Genomic DNA, 20,924 nt, shown 5'->3' with positions numbered 1-20,924 from the left:
TAACCAATGTCATAAAACAGCATGTGTGTTACTGTTACATGAGAAACTATCTGTTCTGTAAGCCTTCACCTGAAGTACAATAAAATATTTAAAAAAAAAAAAAAAAAAATTATAAGCTTCTATTTAACAAAGGACACCACTAAAAGTGAAAAGATAACCAGAGTAGGGGAAGATATTTGGTAAACACACAACTGACAATGAGTACACCCACTCCTCACTTATCAACATGGTTAGGTTCTAAAGACCAGGTCGTTATGCGAAAATCAGCATTATGCAAAAACGGAGGATGATCTTTCAAATAAAGTATTTTTGTCCCATATAGCTTGATCTAAGACATTATGCTTCTTTTTAATTTACTGTACTCCTATTTAACTTATAACCGTACAAAGATTTAGCTAACTATACTCTCTTTAGAGTGTATAAGTGATTGGGCAAGATGCAACTATAAAAATATTTTTACCTGCAATAAGTCAATCTGCATGCAACTTGATGTCGGAAAACAAGAGTCTGTCATAAAGTTTTCATACTCAATGCTATCTGGAAATAGACTGCATTCTAGCTGTGAGCCATATTCTCTGACCATCACAGCACTAGTAGCTGATCCTTTCACTTGGTGCCCTTGAAACTCAACAAGCTACAGGTAAATTATAAAAGATGAGAACTGCATAAGGATATATTGACATACATAGACAACAATATATAATTCAGCTTTCTATTAAATATTATCTACTGTAAATAATAACTAAGGGAGCAATGCTGAAAACCAGGAATTCTAAAACACTTTTTAAGGGTAAAATTTCTAAGTGTACTGACTTAATTGCATTCAAGTTCAACATTAACAAATATGAATTATTTTATTATGAGCATAGTAATGAGTAAAGTAATAATGGACTAATAAAGCCAGAAAGAGCTGCTCCTTTCTCTATGCTTCCACTATATGTTATACAACTTTCCACTGCAGACTTATTACACTGTATTCCAATGAAATCTATTCTTATCTGTATACACACTGTACTGTAAGCTCCTTGAGGGCAGAGACTTTTTGTTTTGTCTAGATATCACCTGTATTTAACACAGTGCTTAGCATATAAGAAGCAAACAATAAATATACAACAGATAAAAAGGGAAGGAATATAGGAAGCATTTTCCTTCTCTTAAGGGTTTTGTAAACTACAAGGCTTAACACAAGATGTTAAGGTAGTGGGCTCTCTGCCTCCCAGCAGAATATTTGATAGCCTGTTGCTCTAAGAGCAAAGGCATAGGAGTGTGACTCCAAGGCAGACATGTACCCACAGAGAGGTTCTTTCATCCCCTCAAAGACTCCATCTGTTTTCACAGATCAAATAGTTTTCTCTGCTGCCCCCTTGAGGGTCTAGGATTTTTACTCCACACTAGGTGACAAAGCTTACCCACAATGTGGAAAAATAAGATCGCCAATAGAGCCAAAGGAATGTACATAAAGGATTAATTTATTTCCAAGTGATGAATTAACCAAATGGCAATAATTTATCATTTGAACATACTCTTATCTTAAAATGAAGATTCTAAATCACACATTTGAAAGGAAAATCAAATCCAAAATGCTTCTTATACAAGACTTTTGTTGAAAATACTCTTCTGAAGTTATAAAACATATACGTTTCAATTTAAACAAGTCTCAATTGTTAAAGACTGTATATTTGTTTTGTGTGATGAGGAACGCATATGACCCACAAGCAAATAGGTCCCTTGGTCTTCTATCCTGCCAGGTAGATCCCTTCCAGAGGTCTGCTGGGCTTTAGGAATAGTATCACTATTTACAAAAGCAACCATCTATATGCCGTTGTTTCTATCACTTTTTGATGTGGACTAGAGAGTTCTAAGGGGCCATGCTGGTACAGTGGCTTAAGTGCTTGGTTGCTAACAGAAAGGTTGGCAGTTCGAACCCAGCAGCCGCTCCATGGGAGAAAGATGTGGCTGTCTGCCTCCGTAAAGATCATAGCCTTGGAAACCGAATGAGGCAGTTCTACTCTGTCCTCTAGGGTTGCTATGATTGGAATTCAGTTGACAGCAATGGAGTTTAGGTAGTATTATTTAGAGCTTGCGTTCCATACTCTTCTACATATTCAGTCAAAAGAAGTGGTGGAGTAGATTATAATAAGTTAATTTTGTTCTCCACAGAACATTCATTAATTGTACTTTACACAGCTTTGTGTCTATCCCTAGGGTATCCTATATATATGGATACTGCAGATACTGTATTATCAGCTCATTACTAGTAGAGAGAAATTCAAGACCAAAAAAAGGTGGTTGTTGTTGTTAGGTGCCATGGAGTTGGTTCCAACTCACAGTGACCCTACAGGACAAAGTAGAACTGTCCTATAGGGTTTCCAAGGAGAGGCTGGTAGATTTGAACTGCCGACTTTTTGGTTAGCAGCTGAGCTGTTAACCACTGCACCACTAGAGCTCTGAAAAAAAAGGTGGAAAGAGTCATTAAATAATTAGTTTCTCTTGTCCTTAAAATGATGCTAATTCATTACGCTTACTAACCTTCTGCCTATGAAAACTCTGATAATCGTGGAGATAATAACAGGAAAACACAGTGAGCTAGAAAATCAAGGATCTTCACAAATTTTACCTTAGGGTCACAGGTCTCTATTTGTTTAGGAATAACAGCTGGAAAAGCGTTCTTTTTTTCACTTCCCAAGGTAAAGAACTAGAATAAAATATCAGTAAGTATATTAGCCAGGATAGCTTTACAAGTGGTTCATAAGTTTGATGGAAAAAATACTCCCAAAACTTAAAAAGTTGCTTGCCCTGGAAAATACACTGAAGGCCATCTCCATGTTGCTTCTCTCTCTCTCTTTCTCTGCCTTTATCTGTTTATATATATGTACATATATATATGCATATATATATAAAACAAGCTACACATGACAAAAAAGTGCTCTAACAGATAGGGTACTATGCTAATTAATCTTTAAAACTCAACACATTAGAAAATTCAGATTCTAAAATTTTAATTGAATTTTTTAACACTACAAAAAGCTGTTTGGTATATAATAAATCACCCATCAAACCTAATACTTTTACAAGTGAAGATAGTTCAATTTAAAAATCAGCATGAAATTAAAGGAGAAAAAATTGTAAACAGAGTGACAAAAAAGAATGAATCATCTTCCTAACAATCATAAAACACAAGACACAGAAAGCAGCAACTAGTCATTTTTAGTTCATCAAGTAACTATATAAAATAACCATAATTTTTATATGAATTAGATAGGCCTAAAATGTGAATTCAACTATAGTACTTCTTTTTTTACATTTAAGAAATATGGAGAGAAAAAGACTTTCGCAGAAGAGGTAGTGTACTTCTTCAAATAATGATACTACATATAAGCTCAACTGCCAACCAAGTAGTTCCTGAAAACCTTCAATTCATATTTTAGAATCAGAATTTTCTAACATAATGAATTTTAAAATTAATTAGCATAGTACTTCCAGTGACGAAATAGCTCCTTTGCTATGTGTAGCTAATTATACTTATAGAAATAAGGTAGAGGTGGCATTGTGTATTTTCAAAGGGCACCCAAACTTAAGTTTTAGAAGTTCCTTCCACCACCAATGTATATAAAGAGGTTGTTTCTGAGAGCCGTGGTAAGAAGAGCCATTACAAAAGTAGAAATGCACTCCTATTTTAATGTTAAAAAAGATATAATTTTTCTTTTAAAAGAATGTACAGCCTACTTCATTTCTGTGAGATTACAGCCAATTGTTAACAATGTGTGACATTTATTTTAAATGACAACTCATTCTAGTGGAAAAAAACAACGATGGAGTTTATCTGCAGTTTATACTTTATGATAACTGTCCTGGAAAAAGTTAAACCTCTATTTTTCAAGTGCAAGAAACAATAAGAATGTGATCATTGTTAGGCTAAATTATGTAGTTGCTGGTTATTTATGAATTTATATGCTTGATCTTGGGTAAAAAATGATAAGTCACCACAACACAGATTTTCTTTTGTTTTGTTCTGTGTTTGGCAACAGAGCTGCAGATTCAATTGTCAATGACAATTCTTGACTTAGTTTACAAAGTTAGCTTTATGATGAAGGATTTGGTATTTAACCAAATCATACTGACCACACAGGACATTTCTACAAAAGATAGCAGGTTAGATTAGGGGTAACTATGAATGAGTCTGAAAGCTGACAGTGCACAATGCAAATTTTAAAATTATATAATTTCTGGCTACTTTGTATTTTTGTATTTTAAAGATAACTTACCTGCAAGGACTCAAGTGGCTTATTTGCAAATTTATCTTCTTTTAGCATCTTAGGAATATAAGAATACCGAAAGGCAATAGTAATTTATAAAATAAAAATGTAAATTTCTATTAGATATAAGTGATACATGTACATCATCACTAATAATCAAAGAAATAAAAGCTAAAACATGAGTAACATTCTATTAACACTTAGAAAGAATTTAAAAATCTCTTAATAGAACTGGGAAGAATGAAGTGAAATAAACATTCATACTGTAAAATATTAAAATTTTTAGATTTGGCAATACGTGTCAAGAACCTAAAAAAATTGTTCTTTGACTTTCAATTAATCAATTCCACTTCTGGGAATCAAATATAAGAAAATAGTTTAAAATGCAAATAATGATTTATGTGCAAAAACACTTACTCAAGTATTACTTACAATGGTAAAATGCTGGAAACAATCTAAATGTCCAAAATAGGAACTTTTTGTCAAAAGTATAGGATAGCCATATGATGGAATGTTAAGTAACCTTTAGAAGGCATGTTTAAGAAGACTTCACATCTATTTAACCATATTTTTTAAGACAGAGAAAAAGCTGGAAATGTTAATGTTGAGTACCTCTGGGTAGTAGAGTAAGTTTTATTTTTTTCTTCACCTTTTTTTTGGTATTTTAAAAAGAAGGAAAAAAATCAAGATTATTGGAGAGGAAAAAAAAAGACCAGTAACATGGGAAATAAAGTAAGATGCAAAATTGGGGCAAATACAACATTTTATTTTCTTTCACACATGTCCACTAGAAAGGGCAATGCCACATAATGAAAGAATCGTCCCTTCAAAAATGTTAATAGCACCCTCCTTGAGAACCACTAATCTAAACTATTCCAGAATTTCAATTCATCCTAATTAGCAGTACTGTTTTTATGGGGTTGTTATGAGTCAGAATCAACTCGCTGACAATGGGTTTGTTTTTTGTATTACTACCATGGTTCTCAAACTGTGCATCAAGGTACCCTGAGGTACACAGTGATCTCATAGGGCTTCCACAAAATATTTTAATTTGGAGAACAGAGTCTCAATATCTGTTGGACGCTGAATGAATTAAGTCAAGGTAGTTCAGTTTCAACATTAGATCTTATTACATTTCTTTTGATGACATCATGTTTTTGTGAATCTGGGCTTGAGGAGGTTGCCATGATAAAAAGCAATTACTGTGCGAAAATCAATGTAGAACAAGAAATGGAGTGATGGTGTCTAATCTATTCCAAGGTTTGAAAAGTTGTACAGTGTCCAACAGATGCACTCATTCCATTAGTAAGTAACCGTGTTCATTTAAAAGTAAAATGCTTACTAAATTATTAGGATATAAATACCTACTAGGTTGTTTAATACTACTTACTATGTAATAAATAGAACTGTTAGGTATTTCTTTTGGCCTAAGGATGTTGTGAAAAAATTATTGAGATACAAAGGGGGCCATGAACTGAGATAGCTTGGGAACCTCTGTATTACTATAATCCTATTAAAAATTAGAGAACATGCTATATCAAAATACAAGAATATACTGATAGAAAAAAAAAATTTACCTGTTGAGAATCCTGGTTCAGATGAGGAAACTTTGGTATAGCTTGTGAAATTACTGTAGTAAGCGGTTTCCAAGCTATAATGGATAAAAATCAAATTACATTAATCAATGTACATATAGTAGTCTTCTAAAAATTTGTTTTAACTGAAAAAAACAAGGAACATAAATTTTAACAGGAGACAAAATCTTGATAATCATTGAATCTGGATTGTGGGTCTATAGGGGGATTTTTCTCTGTGTATGTTTGAATGGTTTCATGATAAAAAAGTTAGAATGAAAGTTTTTTTGGTTACTTTCTAAGTAAACAGTAGGAACGTTTCCCTTTCTTTCTTACAAACTAATTGAAAAATAAATACTGAGACAATAGCTAACAACCTACACTGAACATGAAATAACTGACCAATTGTAAGGAGCAAGAAAGACAAGTCCACCATTACACTGCTGCTATGTGCAGCCACAGAAAAAGAAAAAGCACTTAGATGCTATTTCTGGATCTATCTTAAATCTGTTTGGCTATGGCTTGAGAAAAGAACTGATACTCATTTATTCACTAAACAATTATTTTCAAAGCATGAAAAGACAACAAGATTCCTGGAAAAGGGCGGGACACAGGCGACAAACAAGTAAATACATAATTAAAACCAAACCCGATGCCATCGAGTTGATTCCAACTCATAGTGACCCTATAGGACAGAGTAGAACTGCCCCAAAGGGTTTCCAAGGGGTGCCTGGTGGATTCAAACAGCTTACCTTTTGGTTAGCAGCTGAGCTCTTAACAACTGCACTGCCAGGGCTCCATAAATCCATAAAATATATAATTAAACCAGGTAAATTCAGATTGTGATACAAAAGGGTAACATATCAAAGGGTGATATGATAGTGATTTTAGTTAGGGTGATGAGGCCTCTCATGGGAAGTAACATTTAAGCTGAGACAAGAAAAAAACAGCTATGCCGGGGTGAAAATACTTAGGCAAAAGGCAGAACAAGTACAAAGACTCTGAGGCAGAAAAGTTGGTGAGCCTATGAAATGGGAAGGTGGACAGGGTGGCAAGACCATACCACCTTACCAAGTATCCTTGTACAAAACAGGAATTTTTCTCCTTAAGAGAAAAAGTATATATTCAATAATTTCAATTTCTCCTAAATCACAAGAAGATTATGATTTTAAAATGATTCTTACTGTAAAATAATTATAGCTATATCTGATGCAAACTTCATTTTTAGGCAATTGTTATTCTGGTTTCATAATTTTGCTGTTAAAATTCAGAATAAATTAAATGAAACAAAAATAAATGGATTTTGGAACTTGATGATATTTCTAAAAAGAGCTTTAAAAAAAGCACTGGGTGAAAATTGACATTTTCTTTTACTGTATTGACTCCAGAATAAAATTCTAAATTAACATTTTCTAAGCTACAGTCAAAAGCTGTAACATAATGGAGACTTTTTTTTTCTTTTTTTTTTTTACCACTTTCATAGGTTCTAAATCAATGGTCAAATTAATTCTCTAATTTTGTCTGGAATGCCTTGAAATTATTTATTTTATAATCCAATAAATCGATTCAATTTTCTCAAACTCTCTCAAGAAAACCAACTTAACCCTTTTCAGAAATATCTATTTTCAAGAAAAAAATCCTCTTTTCCAACTTAATGAGAGAAAAGAGCAAATTGCAAAAATTATTTCCCAAAACTAAATTCTCTGATTCCTAAATCTCATATTATAAATTTATATCCTCATATGGTGTTATATAATTATATCTAGTTATATTTATTTTTCTTTGGAGCTTCTTTCTTATTTTTAATTTTTTAGAAAATAAACTATAACACTTGTCATCAAAGTTAATGACAGTTTAACAGAACATGTTAGTAGATAAAATAACATACCATATTTTTTCAGAAATCCCTCAAGATATTCAATAAGAGTTCTATTTAAACTTTCAGAGTATCTTTAATGCTTGTTTATTCATTCATGTGTGTAATATTTACTACTGCATACTTAAAAATGCAACGCTGTTGGCAACATACTATAAACAAAGCCAAAAGATCAAGACATACTGAAAGAAAATGTCTGCAACATATACCTGTGATAAAGATCTAATATCTCTAATAATAAAGAACTCTTACAAATCGAGAATAAAAAGACCATATACCCACTAAAAAACTGGATTAAAAAAAAAGTGAATAAAAGGTTAGAACAGATACTTTATGAAAAAAGATACACAAATGATGCTTAAACATATGAAAAGATGCTCAATTTCACTTGTAGTAAGATAAATACAAATTAAAAATACACTAAAATATCATTCTCACCTATCTGGCAAAAATTAAAAAGCTCGGCAACACACTATTGACAAGGTTGTGGAGATACTCTTACATGCTGCTGGCAGGAGTGAGAAATGGTGTACTCCCTGCGGCAGAAATTTGGCAATATCTAACAAAACTACACATCTATTTACACATTTATCAGCAATCCCACTTCTAGGGATTTACCCTGAAGATACACCCACAACAATATGAAAACGAAACAAAGAAAAAACTAGATATATAAGGATATAGATGGAGCTGTTTATTTTTGCAAAAAGAAATACAGGCAGGATAAACTATACCTACACAACAGGTTGGCAAGAATGGTACAGAAAGCATAAGAAAGGGATCTGAGTATATGTTTTCATATGGCTTTGACTTTTGAACTATGTTAATGCTTTACATAGACAAAAAATAAAAATAAATCAACAACGATGAGAAGGAAAGTTCTAATAATGATTATAAACAATGCAACTAACTATATTATATCAAATAATAACATAAACATGCTAAAAAAAAAAGTAACTTAAATAACTTTTGAATATAATACTCTATAGTTTCAGTAAAGAATTCTCAAACTTTACCAATCTGTAAAGCTTTTCTGTCAGCAGTGGTATTGATGTAACAATTAAGAAGCTACTTTGTGTGTACTGTACTGTCGTTAGGTGCCATCAAGTTGGCTCCGACTTATAGCGACCTTATGAATAACAGAAAAAACGTTGCCTGTTCTGTGCCATCCTCACAATCTGTGTGTACTGTAGAACTGAGCAAGTAAATACAACGATGTGGTTGGGAACCAGGGTGCTTTCTCACTGTGGGAGTACAGAAACACAACTATGGAACGGAGAAAAGAGGGAAAGAACCCTGTGCTATGAAATTAGAATTAGAGGTATCAACATGAATTCATGATTTTTTTTTTTTAAATAGTACTTCCTAGCACATTTCCAAAAGTGAATAATGACAGGAATGGAATGCATAACACACTGAATAAGAAAAATTTGAGTCTGTACTGATAACTAAGAAATAACAAAATAAAAACATGTGTAGGGGGATTTAAGGAAAGGTCTTCTTTACAGAAGAATATCACTTATAATAAATGTAGAAAGAATGATAGAAAATCACCAGTTTACAGTTTTCATAATAGTAATTGATTCAGGCAAGAATCATCAATGTATGCTAAAACTGTCTAGGGTAGACAGTTGGGAACAGGATATTCAGGCTCAAAACCTCACCCCACATATTACTTATGGATTGCAAAAGGAAAAATACAGTTCCTCTAAAATGGAGACATCTAGCAGACACCAAACAATCCAATTTACCTTTACAAACGATGAGACAAAATGATATAATATGTCCTATGGTGTGATGCCCTAAGAACACAACATTCTATAAAACAATTGGCCTGGACCCCATTTCTGGTCAGTCATAAAAGACAGAAAACAAAAGTTAAAAGATTAGGAACTGTTCTAGATAAAAGGAAACTGAAGAGACACGACAAATATAATGCAATGTGATCCTTAACTGGATGGGGTGGGGGGAGGTGTAGCTACAAAGGACACTACTGGGACAACTGGGGAAATTTGAATATGGACTGTATATTTGATAATAGTATTGCTATCACTGTTAAATCTTAGGAGGTATCTGCTGAAGTAACTAGGGGTTCAATGTAGTGATATCTATCTAAAGCTAACTCTCAAATGGCTCAGAAAGTAAATTTATAAGTGAACACCAATGAGGCCTACTTAAATAAAAAAATACATTATTGGGTTCAGAACAAAAGGCTTAATGTAAGTTTTATTACCTACTGTTTCTAAAGAATCAGTAGTAAATTGTTGAGAGTAATAATACTGGTTTTACAACTGTGATGAACATCTATTATCATTCCAATACTTCATATATCCTCTAGAACTGAGATATTCAAAACAACAATCACTAGCCACATGTGACTATTAAGCATTTGAATGTGGATTGTCTGACTTGTGATGTGCTATGGCTGCTAACTAAAAGATTGGCAGTTCGAATCCACCAGGCACTCCTTGGAAACTGTATGGGGCAGTTCTACTCTGTCCTATAGGGTCATTATGAGTTGGAATCAACTTGACAGCAACAGGTTTTTTTTTTTGGAATGTATAAAACACACACTGAATTTTAAAGACGTAGAATAAAAAAAAGAATGCAGAATATCTCATTAATAATTTTTATATTGATGACATATTGAAATATCTTGAATATACTGAATTAAATAAAATCTATTATTAAAATTAATTTCACTGATTTAATTTTCAAAATATAGCTATGAGAAAATTTAAAATTATACTTGTAACTAAAGACATTTCTATTGAACAGTGCTGCTCTAGAACTTTCATTGTATCATGGTCATAGTTTTAACTTAAAACACTCCTTTCTATTCTAATTGAGCCTTACTTTTTAGCCACAAATTCATTTAATATAGTAAAAAATTATATTCTCTAAGGAAACAGGCTGCAGGTTTAACTGTATCCATGTACTACTGTCTCCTCTGCCATGAGACCAGAAGAAACGGATGGTGAACAACTGCCATTACTGAACATTTTGATAAAGGAGCCAACAGATGGATCTTGATCAAAAGGAGTAAATATGTGGAACAGAAGTTCAGATTCTCATGGTAACCAGACTTACTGGATCCATTGAGAGCAGTTGAACCCCTAAACCCACTGCCTGGAAACAATTTTTAAACCTTGAATTGAAACTATCCCATTAAGCCAATGTCAAAATAAACAACAGTTTAGCTCAATTAGTAAAGAATGTTTGCCTTGAGCATTGCGCTCTTTTAAAGAATTATCTATATGTGATTAAACTGACAACAGTAACCCTAAAGCACAGATGAGAACTTTAAGGGGCAGAGGGTTTAAGTTAATGGTGGTGAAACAACATGGGTAGAAATAGTGAGAATGCTGACACAATGTGAACTATATAAACTCTGTCATTGAACTGCACATAGAAACATTATTGAATGGATGTGTGTTTTGTTGTGTTTATTTTCAGCAATAATAATAACAGTAATAACATTCTGTTTCTAAAGGCCTTTCAAAATATTTTGAGTTTCATGTGATGATCTACTTTCTGCAAGTTATTTTATTTTGCTTATTTTCACTATAACAGTTTATTTGATCTGATAGTTTTAAAATTCTATTAGTTAGCCAATATTCATCATTACATATTCCTTTAACTATCACAAATGTTAATTACTCCAAAATGAAATCATAGACTCCCAAAAAAGTAAAGTCAAGGATGAGATAGCTTTACTGGTGACATCTACTAAATATTTTTTTAAAAATTAACACACAACTTGACCAAAATAGTCAAAGAAGCTTCATAGATGCATCCAAACGCCCTGAGGGACCAAACTACTGGGCTGAGGGCCGGAGACCATGGTCTCGAGGGACATCTAGCTCAATTGGCATAACATAACGTAGTCTGTAAAGAAAATGTTCTACTCTACATCTGACTGTGGTGAGTGGCCTCTGCAGTCTTAAAAGCCTGTGAGCAGCCATCTAAGGTGTATCTACTGATCCCATCCCTGCTGGAGCAAAGGAGAATGAAGAAAACCAAAGACATAAGGGAAAGATTAGTCCAAAGGACTAATGGACCACAACTACCACAGCGTCCACCAGACTGAATCCAGCACAACTAGATGGTACCTGGCTACCACCACTAATTGCTCTCATGGGGATCACAATAGATGGTCCTGGACAGAGAGAGAGAAAAATGTAGAACAAAATTCAAATTCACACACACACACAAAAAAAGACCAGGCTTTCTGGTCTGACAGAGACTGGAGAAAACCCAGGAGTATGGCCTCTGGATACCCTATTAACTCAGTACTAAGTCACTCCTCAGGTTCACCCTTCAGGTTGATAGGGCCAACAATAACACACGTGAGGAACATGCTTCGTAGTTCAATCATGTATACGAGACTAATGGGCACACCAGCCCAAAAGCAAACATAAGAAGGCAGGAAGGAATAGAAAAACTGGATGAATGGAAACAGGGAACCTGGGGTGGAGAAGGGAAGAGCGTTGACACATGGCGGGGTTGGCAACCAATGTCACAGAATAATTTGTGTATTAACTGTTTAATGAGAAACTAATTTGCTCTGTAAACTTTCACCTAAAGCACAATTAAAAAAAAAAAAATTAACAGCTACCCTACTCAAACTCTTCCAAAAAACAGAAGAGAAGGGGACACTTCCTAATACATTCTGTGAGGCCAGCATTATCCTGACACTAAAGCCAGACAAAGATATCACTAGAAAACTACAGACCAATATCCCTTATGAACATAGACGTAAAAATCCTCAATAAAATATTAGCAAATCAAATTGAGTGGAACATTAAAAAGACTACATACCATGACCAAGTAAGATTTATCCCAGGAATGCAAAAGTGATTCAACATAAGAAAAATAAATGTAATAATATACCACTTCAACAGAACAAAAAAAAAATCATCTCAATAGGCACAGAGAAAGCATTTGACAAATCTCAACACACTTTCATGATAAAAACACTCAGCAAACTAGCAATAGAACGAAAATTTCTTAATATGATAAAGGACATTTATGAAAAATGTAGTTAATACCAAACTCAAGGGTGAAAGACTAAAAGCTTTACCTCTAAGCTCAGAAACAACACAAGGATGTCTACTTTTGTCAGTGCTATTCCTCATTGTCCAAGAAGTCCTAGCCAGAGCAATCAGGCAAGAAAAAAATAAAGGCATCTGAACTAGAAGACATAAAACTATCTATATTTGCAGGTGACATGATTCGATATGTAAAAAATCCCGTAGAATGTACAAAAAACCGACTAGAGCTAATAAACGAATTCAGCAAAGTTGGAGGGTACAAGAGCAACAGGCAAAAATCAGTTGTGTTTCTATATATCAGCAATGAATAACGCAAAAAGGAAATTAACAAATTGCATTTCCAATAGCATTCCAAAAAACAAAATGCTTAGAAACAAACTTAACGAAGGTGAAAGACATGTACACTAAATACTACAACAGCCTTTTTTATAGAAAAAGAAAAACCGATCCTTAACTTTATATGGAATGGCAACAGGCTGCGAGTAGCTAAAACAATGTTGAAAGGGAAGAACAAAGTAGGAGGACTCACAGTTCCTGATTTTACAACATACTGTATGGCTACAGTAATCAAAACAGACCAATAGAATAGAGAGTCCAGAAATAAACCCGAACAACCATGGTCAACTGATTTTTGACAAGGGTGCTAATAAGTCCATTTGATGGGGAAAGAAGAGTCTCTTCAATAAATGGTGCTGGGAAAACTGTATTTCCAAGTGCAGAAAACTGAAATAGGACCCATGCCTCACACAATACACAAAAACAAATTCAAAATGGATTATGGACCTAAATGTGCAAACTAAAACCATAAAACTCTGAGAACAAGCAGGGGTAACACTATCAGGCCTAGCTTTCAACAACGGATTAACTAGTACAATAACAAAAGCACAAACAGCAAAAGAGAATATAAATAAATGGGCCCTCATAAAAATTAAAAAACTTTTGTTCATCCAAAGATTTTACCAAAAAAGTGAAAAAGACAAGCCACTGACTGGGAGAATATCTTCAGAAACCATATATCTGACAAATATCTAATAACCAAAATACATATAAAACTTTGACAACTTAACAACAAAAAGACAACCCAATCATAAAATGGCAAAGGACTTGAATAGACATTTCACCAGAGGACATTCAAATGGTCACCAAACACATGAAAAGATACTCAGTGTCATTAGCCATTACAGAGATTCAAATCAAAACCACAGTGAGATACCATTCCACTCCCAAGAGGACGGTTACGATAAAAAAACAGAAAATAACAAATGTTAGTGAGGATGTGGGGTAATTGGAATCCTTATCTATATTGATGGTGAGAATGCAAAATCATACAGCTGTTGTGGAAAACAGTGTGGCAGTTCCTAAAAACTAAAAATAGAACTACCATATGACCCAGTAATGCCACCCCTAGGCGTATACTCAAAAGACTTGAGAGCCGAGACTCAAAAATTTGAGACCTGTACACCAGCGTTCATTGCAGCACTATTCACAATAGCCAAAAGGTGGAAATAATCTAAATGCTCATCAACAGATGAATGGATAAATAAAATGTGGTACATACATACAATGGAATATTACTCAGCCAGTAGGAGAAATGAAGCCTTCATACATGTATGGATGGAGCTTCAAGAAATTATGCTGAGCGAAATAAGCCAACCACAAAAAAACAAATATAGTATGACCTCACTTACATAAAAAGACAAACCAAAACCCCGCTGTTGTTGAGTCAATTCTGACTCCTACTGACCCTATAGGACAGAGAAGAACTGCCCCATAGGGTTTCCAAGGATTGCCTGGGGGATTCAAACTGCAGACCTTTTGGTTAGCAGCCATAGCTCTTAACCACTATGCCACCAGGGTTTCCACAAAAAGACAAGAAAAGGCAAATTTATAGATATCAGAGTTTATTAGTAGTTACCAGGGATGGGGGGAAGGGAAAAAGAGGCTTAACAGTGATAGAAAAATCACATTAAGGGTAGAGTTGCACAGCCAATTATTGTAATTGGTGTTAATAAGTTGTACACCTACAAAAAGTTGAATCGGCAAAAGTTGTGAGATAGATATATGTACGACAGAAAGAAAAAAAAAAAGTAGCTGCTGAGGCTGCTTATGTATAACCAAACACCTCATGGGATTTGGTTCCTTGGTTTAGGGTAATGGTTTCATGGGACATCCCAGTTAATTGGCCTAATAACGTGTTTAGTGCTTCTGTTCTACCTCCTAGTTCACCGCATAGTGCCTGGGGTCTCAAAAGCTTACAAGCAGCCATTCAAGTTACTACTGTTGGTCTCTATTGACCTGGAGCAACAGAGGAAGGAGAGTTAGGAATAGGAGGAGGATATGGAATGTGTGGCTAATTGCTGCCATGAACAACTGCCTCCTTTGCCATGAGACCAGAAGAACTGGATAGTACCCGGCTACCATTACTGAACATTTTGATCAAATAGATTCTTCCACAGAAGAATCCTGATCAAAAGAGGAAAATGCAGAAGAGTCTCAAATTCTCAGGACTCTAGACTTCCTGTAGCCATGGAGGGTGGATGAACCCCTGAAACTACTGCCCTGAGATAATCTTTAAATCTTAAACCAAAAATATCCCCTGAAGTCATCTTAAAACTAAATATTAGTTTAGCTTAACTAGCAAAAAAATGTCTTCCTTGAGCATTATGCTCTTTTAAGATCTATATGGGATCAAACTGACAACAGAAACTTGAAAGATTAGACGGGAAACTTAGGAGGCAGTAAGTTTAGGTTAATGAGGGAGGAACAACTCAGAAAAGGAGGGTGAGAACGGTTTCACAACTCAAAGAATGTAATCAACATTACTAAATTGTACATGTAGAAATGGGGAACCCAAGGTCAAGAAGAAGAAAGAGCTGACATTTTGTAGGGTTGGCAACCAATGTCACAAAACAATACGTGTATTAATTGTTTAATGAGAAACTTGTTTGCTCTGTAAACCTTCATCTAAACTACAATAAATTGTACATGTAGAAACTGTTGAATTGGTGTATGTTTTCCTGTTTATATTCTCAACAACAACAAAATAAATAAAATTTAGGGGAAAAACAATACCACAAATCTCTGCTGAAAGAAATTAAAGACCTAAATAAATGGAGAGACATCTCATGTTCATGGATTGGAAGACTTAATATTGTTATGATGGCAATACTCCCCAAAGTAATCTAGTTTCAATGCAATCCTTATCAAAGTTCCAATAGCCTCTTTTTGCAGAAACGGAAAAGTCAACCCTCAAATTCATATGGAATTTCAAGGAGCCCCCAAATAACCAAAACAATCTTGAAAAAGAAGAACAAAGTAGGAGGACTCACACTTCCCCAGTTCCAAAACTTACTACAAAGCTACAATAATCATAATAGTGTGGTAATGGCATAAGGATAGACATATAGACCAATGGAATAGAATTGAGAGTCCAGGAATAAATCCAAATATCTACTGATATTGGAGTCTTGGTGGCACAGTGGTTAAAACGTTCAACTGCTAACCGAAAGGTCGGCAGTTCGAATCCACCAGCTGCTCCTTGGAAACCCTATAGGGCAGTTCTACTCTGTCCCATAGGGTCACTATGAGTCGGAATTGACTCAATGGCAACAGGTTTGGTTTTTTGGTTTAGCTACTGATATTGCTATTTGATAGGGTGTCAAGATCACTGAATGGGGAAACAACAGTCTCTTCAAGAAATGGTGCTGGGAAACTGGATAACCTCATGCAAAAGAATGAAGGAGGACACCTGCCTCTTACTCCATATATAAAAATTTACTCAAAATGGATCAATGACCTAAATATAAGAGTTAAAACCATAAAAGTCTTAGATGAGAACGTAGGGGTAAATCTTCATGACCTTGGATTTGGGAAGGATTCTTAGATATGACACCAAAAGCAGGAAAAACAAAAGAAAAAAATAGGTTAAGTAGGACTTCATCAAAATTAAAAACTTTTCTGCACAAAAGGATAATCTCAAGAATGTAAAAAGACAACCTAACAAATGGGAGAAAATATTTGCAAAACATACATCTAATAAGGATATTAATATTTAGAACATATAAAGAAATCTTAAAATTCAACAACAAAAAGACAAATAACCTAATTTAAAAATTGACAAAGGACTGGAATAGACATTTCTCCAGATATACAAATGACCAACAAGCACGTGAAAAGATGTTCAATATCACTGGTCATTAAGGAAATGCAAATCAAAACCACAATGAGACAACACCTCACAGCTACTGTTGTTGTTAGTTGCCTTGAGTGGGCTCCTACTCATGGTGACACACCCACTAGTAATAAAAAAAAAAAAAAACAGAAAATAGTAAGTGTTGACAAGGATACGGAGAAATAGGAACCTTTGTACACTGCTGGTAGAAATGTAAAATGATGCAGATGCTATGCAGGAACTTTGGCAGTTCCTCAAATTACCATAAAAACCGAAAAAAAACAAACCCATTGCCGTGGAGTCGATTCCAACTCATAGCGACCCTATAGGACATAGTAGAACTGCCCCCATAGTTTCCAAGGAGGGCCTGGTGGATTCAAACTGCCGACCTTTTGGTTAGCAGCTGTAGCTCTTAACCACTACACCACTAGAATTACCATATGACCCAGAAATTCTACTCCAAGATATATGCACAAGAGAAATGAAAACACGTCCACACAGAAACTTATACACTAATGTTTATAGTGGAGCCCTGATGGCTCAGTGGTTAAGAGCTTGGCTGCTAACCTAAAGGTCAGCAGTTTGAATCCACCAATGGCTCCTTGGTAGACCCTACGGGGCAGTTCTACTCTGTCCTATAGGGTCACTATGAGTTGGAATCAACTCATCGGCAATAGGTTAATGTTTATAGCAGCACTATTCATAATAGCCAAAAGTTAGGAACAACTCAAAGGTCCAACAATAGATGAATGTGTAAGCAAATTGTGGTATATACATACAATGGACTATTATTCAGCTATAAAAAGGAATGAAGTACTTATACATGATACAGCTTGGATGAACCTTAAAAACTTTATGCTAAGTGAAAGAAGCCAGACATAAAAGTTCACATATTGTATGATTCCTTTTATGTGATATATACAGAATAGGCAACTCTAGAGACAGAAAGCAGATTAGAGGTTACCACGGGCTGGGAGGAAGGGGAAATGGGAAGCAATTACTTAATGGGTACAAGGTGTTTTAATGGGGTGATGAAAAAATTTTGAGACTAAAGAGAGCTGGTGGTTGCACAACATTGTGAATACACTAAACATGACTGAACTGTATACTTTTAAATGGTAAATTTTGTTATGTGAATTTCACCTCAATTAAAAAAAATTATACAAAATGATATCAAAGGAAATATGTTGTCCTATAAAATTCTAATTTTCAAAATGACATTTTACTATTCTTAAGAGATAGTCTACAAGGATAAAAAAGAGATATCTAGCCACATATATGTGCATTTATATGGGCTTATATATGCATAGAATATTTCTGAAAGCATACACAAAAAACTAATTATGAGAAGTGGACTAAGGAACTGTGATAGGAAGGAGACTTACTTTTTACTACATTATCCTAATAAAATTCATTTTACTAAGTACATGTATTACCTATTTAAACACTATATACTTCTTTAATGTAGCTTCTGGAAGCAAGTATCTTCTCATCCTTTGAGCTATAAAGAGAACAATCCAAAACAGACATGTCATTCTAACCTTCAGGACTGCTATCTGGCGCATATGTCTGCTGAGTTCCTTGTTTAGAAGATGTATTTTTCTTTTTCAGCATTTCCAAGCTTTCTAAAGCTGTACTGTGTTCAGACAGAGATCTTAACAGGGAAATGTTATTTACTAATCCAGAATGTCCTGAAGAATTTCCAGGATTACTGTAATACTGCTTACAATCTCCAACACTTTCTATCTCAATGCATTCATGGGGTGAACTCTCAATCCTTCCCAAATCTTCAGACTTAGGACTATGTGCTTCTGGTTTTTTGGAAATAGAATGCTCTTTTCCCAGAGGGTAAAACGAAGAATTGGAAACTTGGGTATTTGATTTACCAAGTGCGATATATTCAGAATGATTCTGATTGGTATTTAATAGCTGGATACTGTTGTCATTACTAGAGGTTAATGATAAAACCTGTTCTTCATTTTTGTCCAAGTGACTTCCCAAAATAAAAGGCTGAGGCGGAGTGTCTTCTGAAAATTGGCTATTGTTTCCAGGAGTCTGACTGGTGGCCTTGCTTAAAAATTGATGAATATGTAAATTTGTTTTTATGCCTTTAGATTTATTTGGGAGTAAAGCAAAATCATAGACAGTTTTGAGTTTTTGGATAGACTTATTCGCAGTCTCATTATAATCTACACATATATCATCAGTCCACTCTAAAGATGAGTCAGAGTTACTTAACGTGTCATTATAGCCCTCCTCTATTTCTTTTCCAGTGTTTTCAGCTTTATAAGGTCCCTTGTCAAATTCCACACAAGTTCTAGCACTAAACTGTGATGGCAGAGTCTCTTTAATAGGTAATGGCTTTATAGGTTTGTCACCAATAGACGTTAAGAGAGGCAAATGTTCACTGCCAATTTCCTTACAGCTTATATCCTCACATCTCTTCTGAACACATGAATTGTCGTTATTAACCAAAATTTCCTTTACCAAATGATCTGAATCCTGGGAAATTTTGCTGCTTTCCTGTGATTCCTTCTCAGTGTCACTGGTCTCAAAATTGTTCAGATCAAAAGTTATTCCCCAAAATGGCTGTGTTACATTACTCATAGGTTCATTAATACTATTAATTCCTTCATTATTAGCACTACTTGTAGAAAACATGTCTGTAATATCATCAGAGATGCTAAAATTGTTACTTAGAGAAGATTCAGTTTGTAGATGCTCCACTTCTGGCAGAGAAGACACTGGTTGTTTATACTCTCTTTCTGATGTTCCACATACATTTACCTCCTGAGCATTTTCTCTAATAAGAATTGGTCCTTTTATGGATACTTGGTCATTATAATTAAAAGATATTTTATTATTTCCTTGAGCCTCTGGTACTGATAATAAGCCATCATGTTCTGCATTGCTATATGTAACTGGTAAGCTAAAGCTTTCACGGGATGGAGGAATTTCAAAATTTATTTCCTGATCCCAGGAGGATGGATCATTATTATCTACTTGCTTGTCTTCATTATACTTTTCCCCCATTTCAGCATATGTTTCAAAGAAATGTTCCTTCTTTTGTACCGAAAGGTCTTTTGTGTTTGTATTTATTTCATCTCCCTGGACCTTGGGTTTCTTCTCTATATCACTTCCGTCTATATCAGAAGAATGTATAGGTGAACTCTGTGAGGATAAATACATGGCCCATCGGCTTTTATTTCTTACAGTATTTTCTGACTGATGCTGGTAGTGTAAACGTTCTGTGCTCTTCACCTCAGCACACTTTTCTTGTTGAACTAAGCACCTTGATTTAGTAGGAATTGTCATACTTTCTTGTGGATGTATCTGTGGAAAATATTCTGTAATCTCAGAATTTTGTTCTTTATATGTACTAGTTGATTTGGACTTTAGAAGAGCTACTATCTGTGATTTGCTCCTGATGTTTTGTGAAATTCCTAAACAGTGAGATGCCAAACTATCTCTTTTCATGGGCTTATTTGCCAGTAAAGAGTCTGAGTGCTCACTTACGGAGTTGACAGGAGAGCAAAAGTAATTCTCACTAGATAGCACTTCTGGGTTAACCTTAAAGGATGGAGTAGAGACAATTGAAGAAGGCATGTCATTTCTCTCTCTGTTCTTGTAAGCAACAATGTTCTCAGGGTCTGTTGGTGTATTTTTTATATCTTTCTTGCCAGCAGTAGAAAACAAAGGAGATGTGCTATAGAATGGAGAAAGAAAAGTTGGACCAGACTTCTCAGCCTCAAGCGATGCAGCTGGTTGACCATTTTCTGTAGCAACCATTTTCTTTGGCACTTGACGTGGCAATTGAAAGCCCTAAAAATATTGAAACAATTAAAATAATTACCTATTAATAGGTAAATAGCAGTACCTATACAGAGAATATTTAATGAACTGGCAAAAAAAAAAGTATGTCCTTTGTCTAAGATAAAGTAATAATTAAGAGTGCAATAGCTTCAAAATCACTGCTTCCTGAAATGATTTCAT

The 20,924-nt window shown here is 34.5% G+C and overlaps 1 protein-coding gene across 1 annotated transcript in view; it reads right to left on the bottom strand.

Moving 5' to 3' along the window:
* The window catches only part of ZGRF1 (zinc finger GRF-type containing 1), a 96,186-nt gene that overhangs the window by 62,361 nt on the left and 12,901 nt on the right, over nucleotides 1-20,924 (bottom strand). Inside the window, exons 6-9 of the mRNA XM_023740216.1 lie at nucleotides 18,473-20,753; nucleotides 5,834-5,907; nucleotides 4,266-4,313; nucleotides 2,618-2,695 (exon numbers count right to left, since the gene is read on the bottom strand). Coding sequence (XP_023595984.1) covers nucleotides 2,618-2,695; nucleotides 4,266-4,313; nucleotides 5,834-5,907; nucleotides 18,473-20,753 — 2,481 coding nt within the window. The remainder of the gene's footprint in view (nucleotides 1-2,617; nucleotides 2,696-4,265; nucleotides 4,314-5,833; nucleotides 5,908-18,472; nucleotides 20,754-20,924) is intronic.

This window comes from Trichechus manatus, unplaced genomic scaffold (genome assembly GCF_000243295.1).
Source record: "Trichechus manatus latirostris isolate Lorelei unplaced genomic scaffold, TriManLat1.0 scaffold00150, whole genome shotgun sequence".
Taxonomy (NCBI): domain Eukaryota; kingdom Metazoa; phylum Chordata; class Mammalia; order Sirenia; family Trichechidae; genus Trichechus; species Trichechus manatus.
The sequence above is the reverse complement of the archived record's forward strand: the minus strand, read 5'-3'. Positions and strand labels throughout refer to the sequence as shown.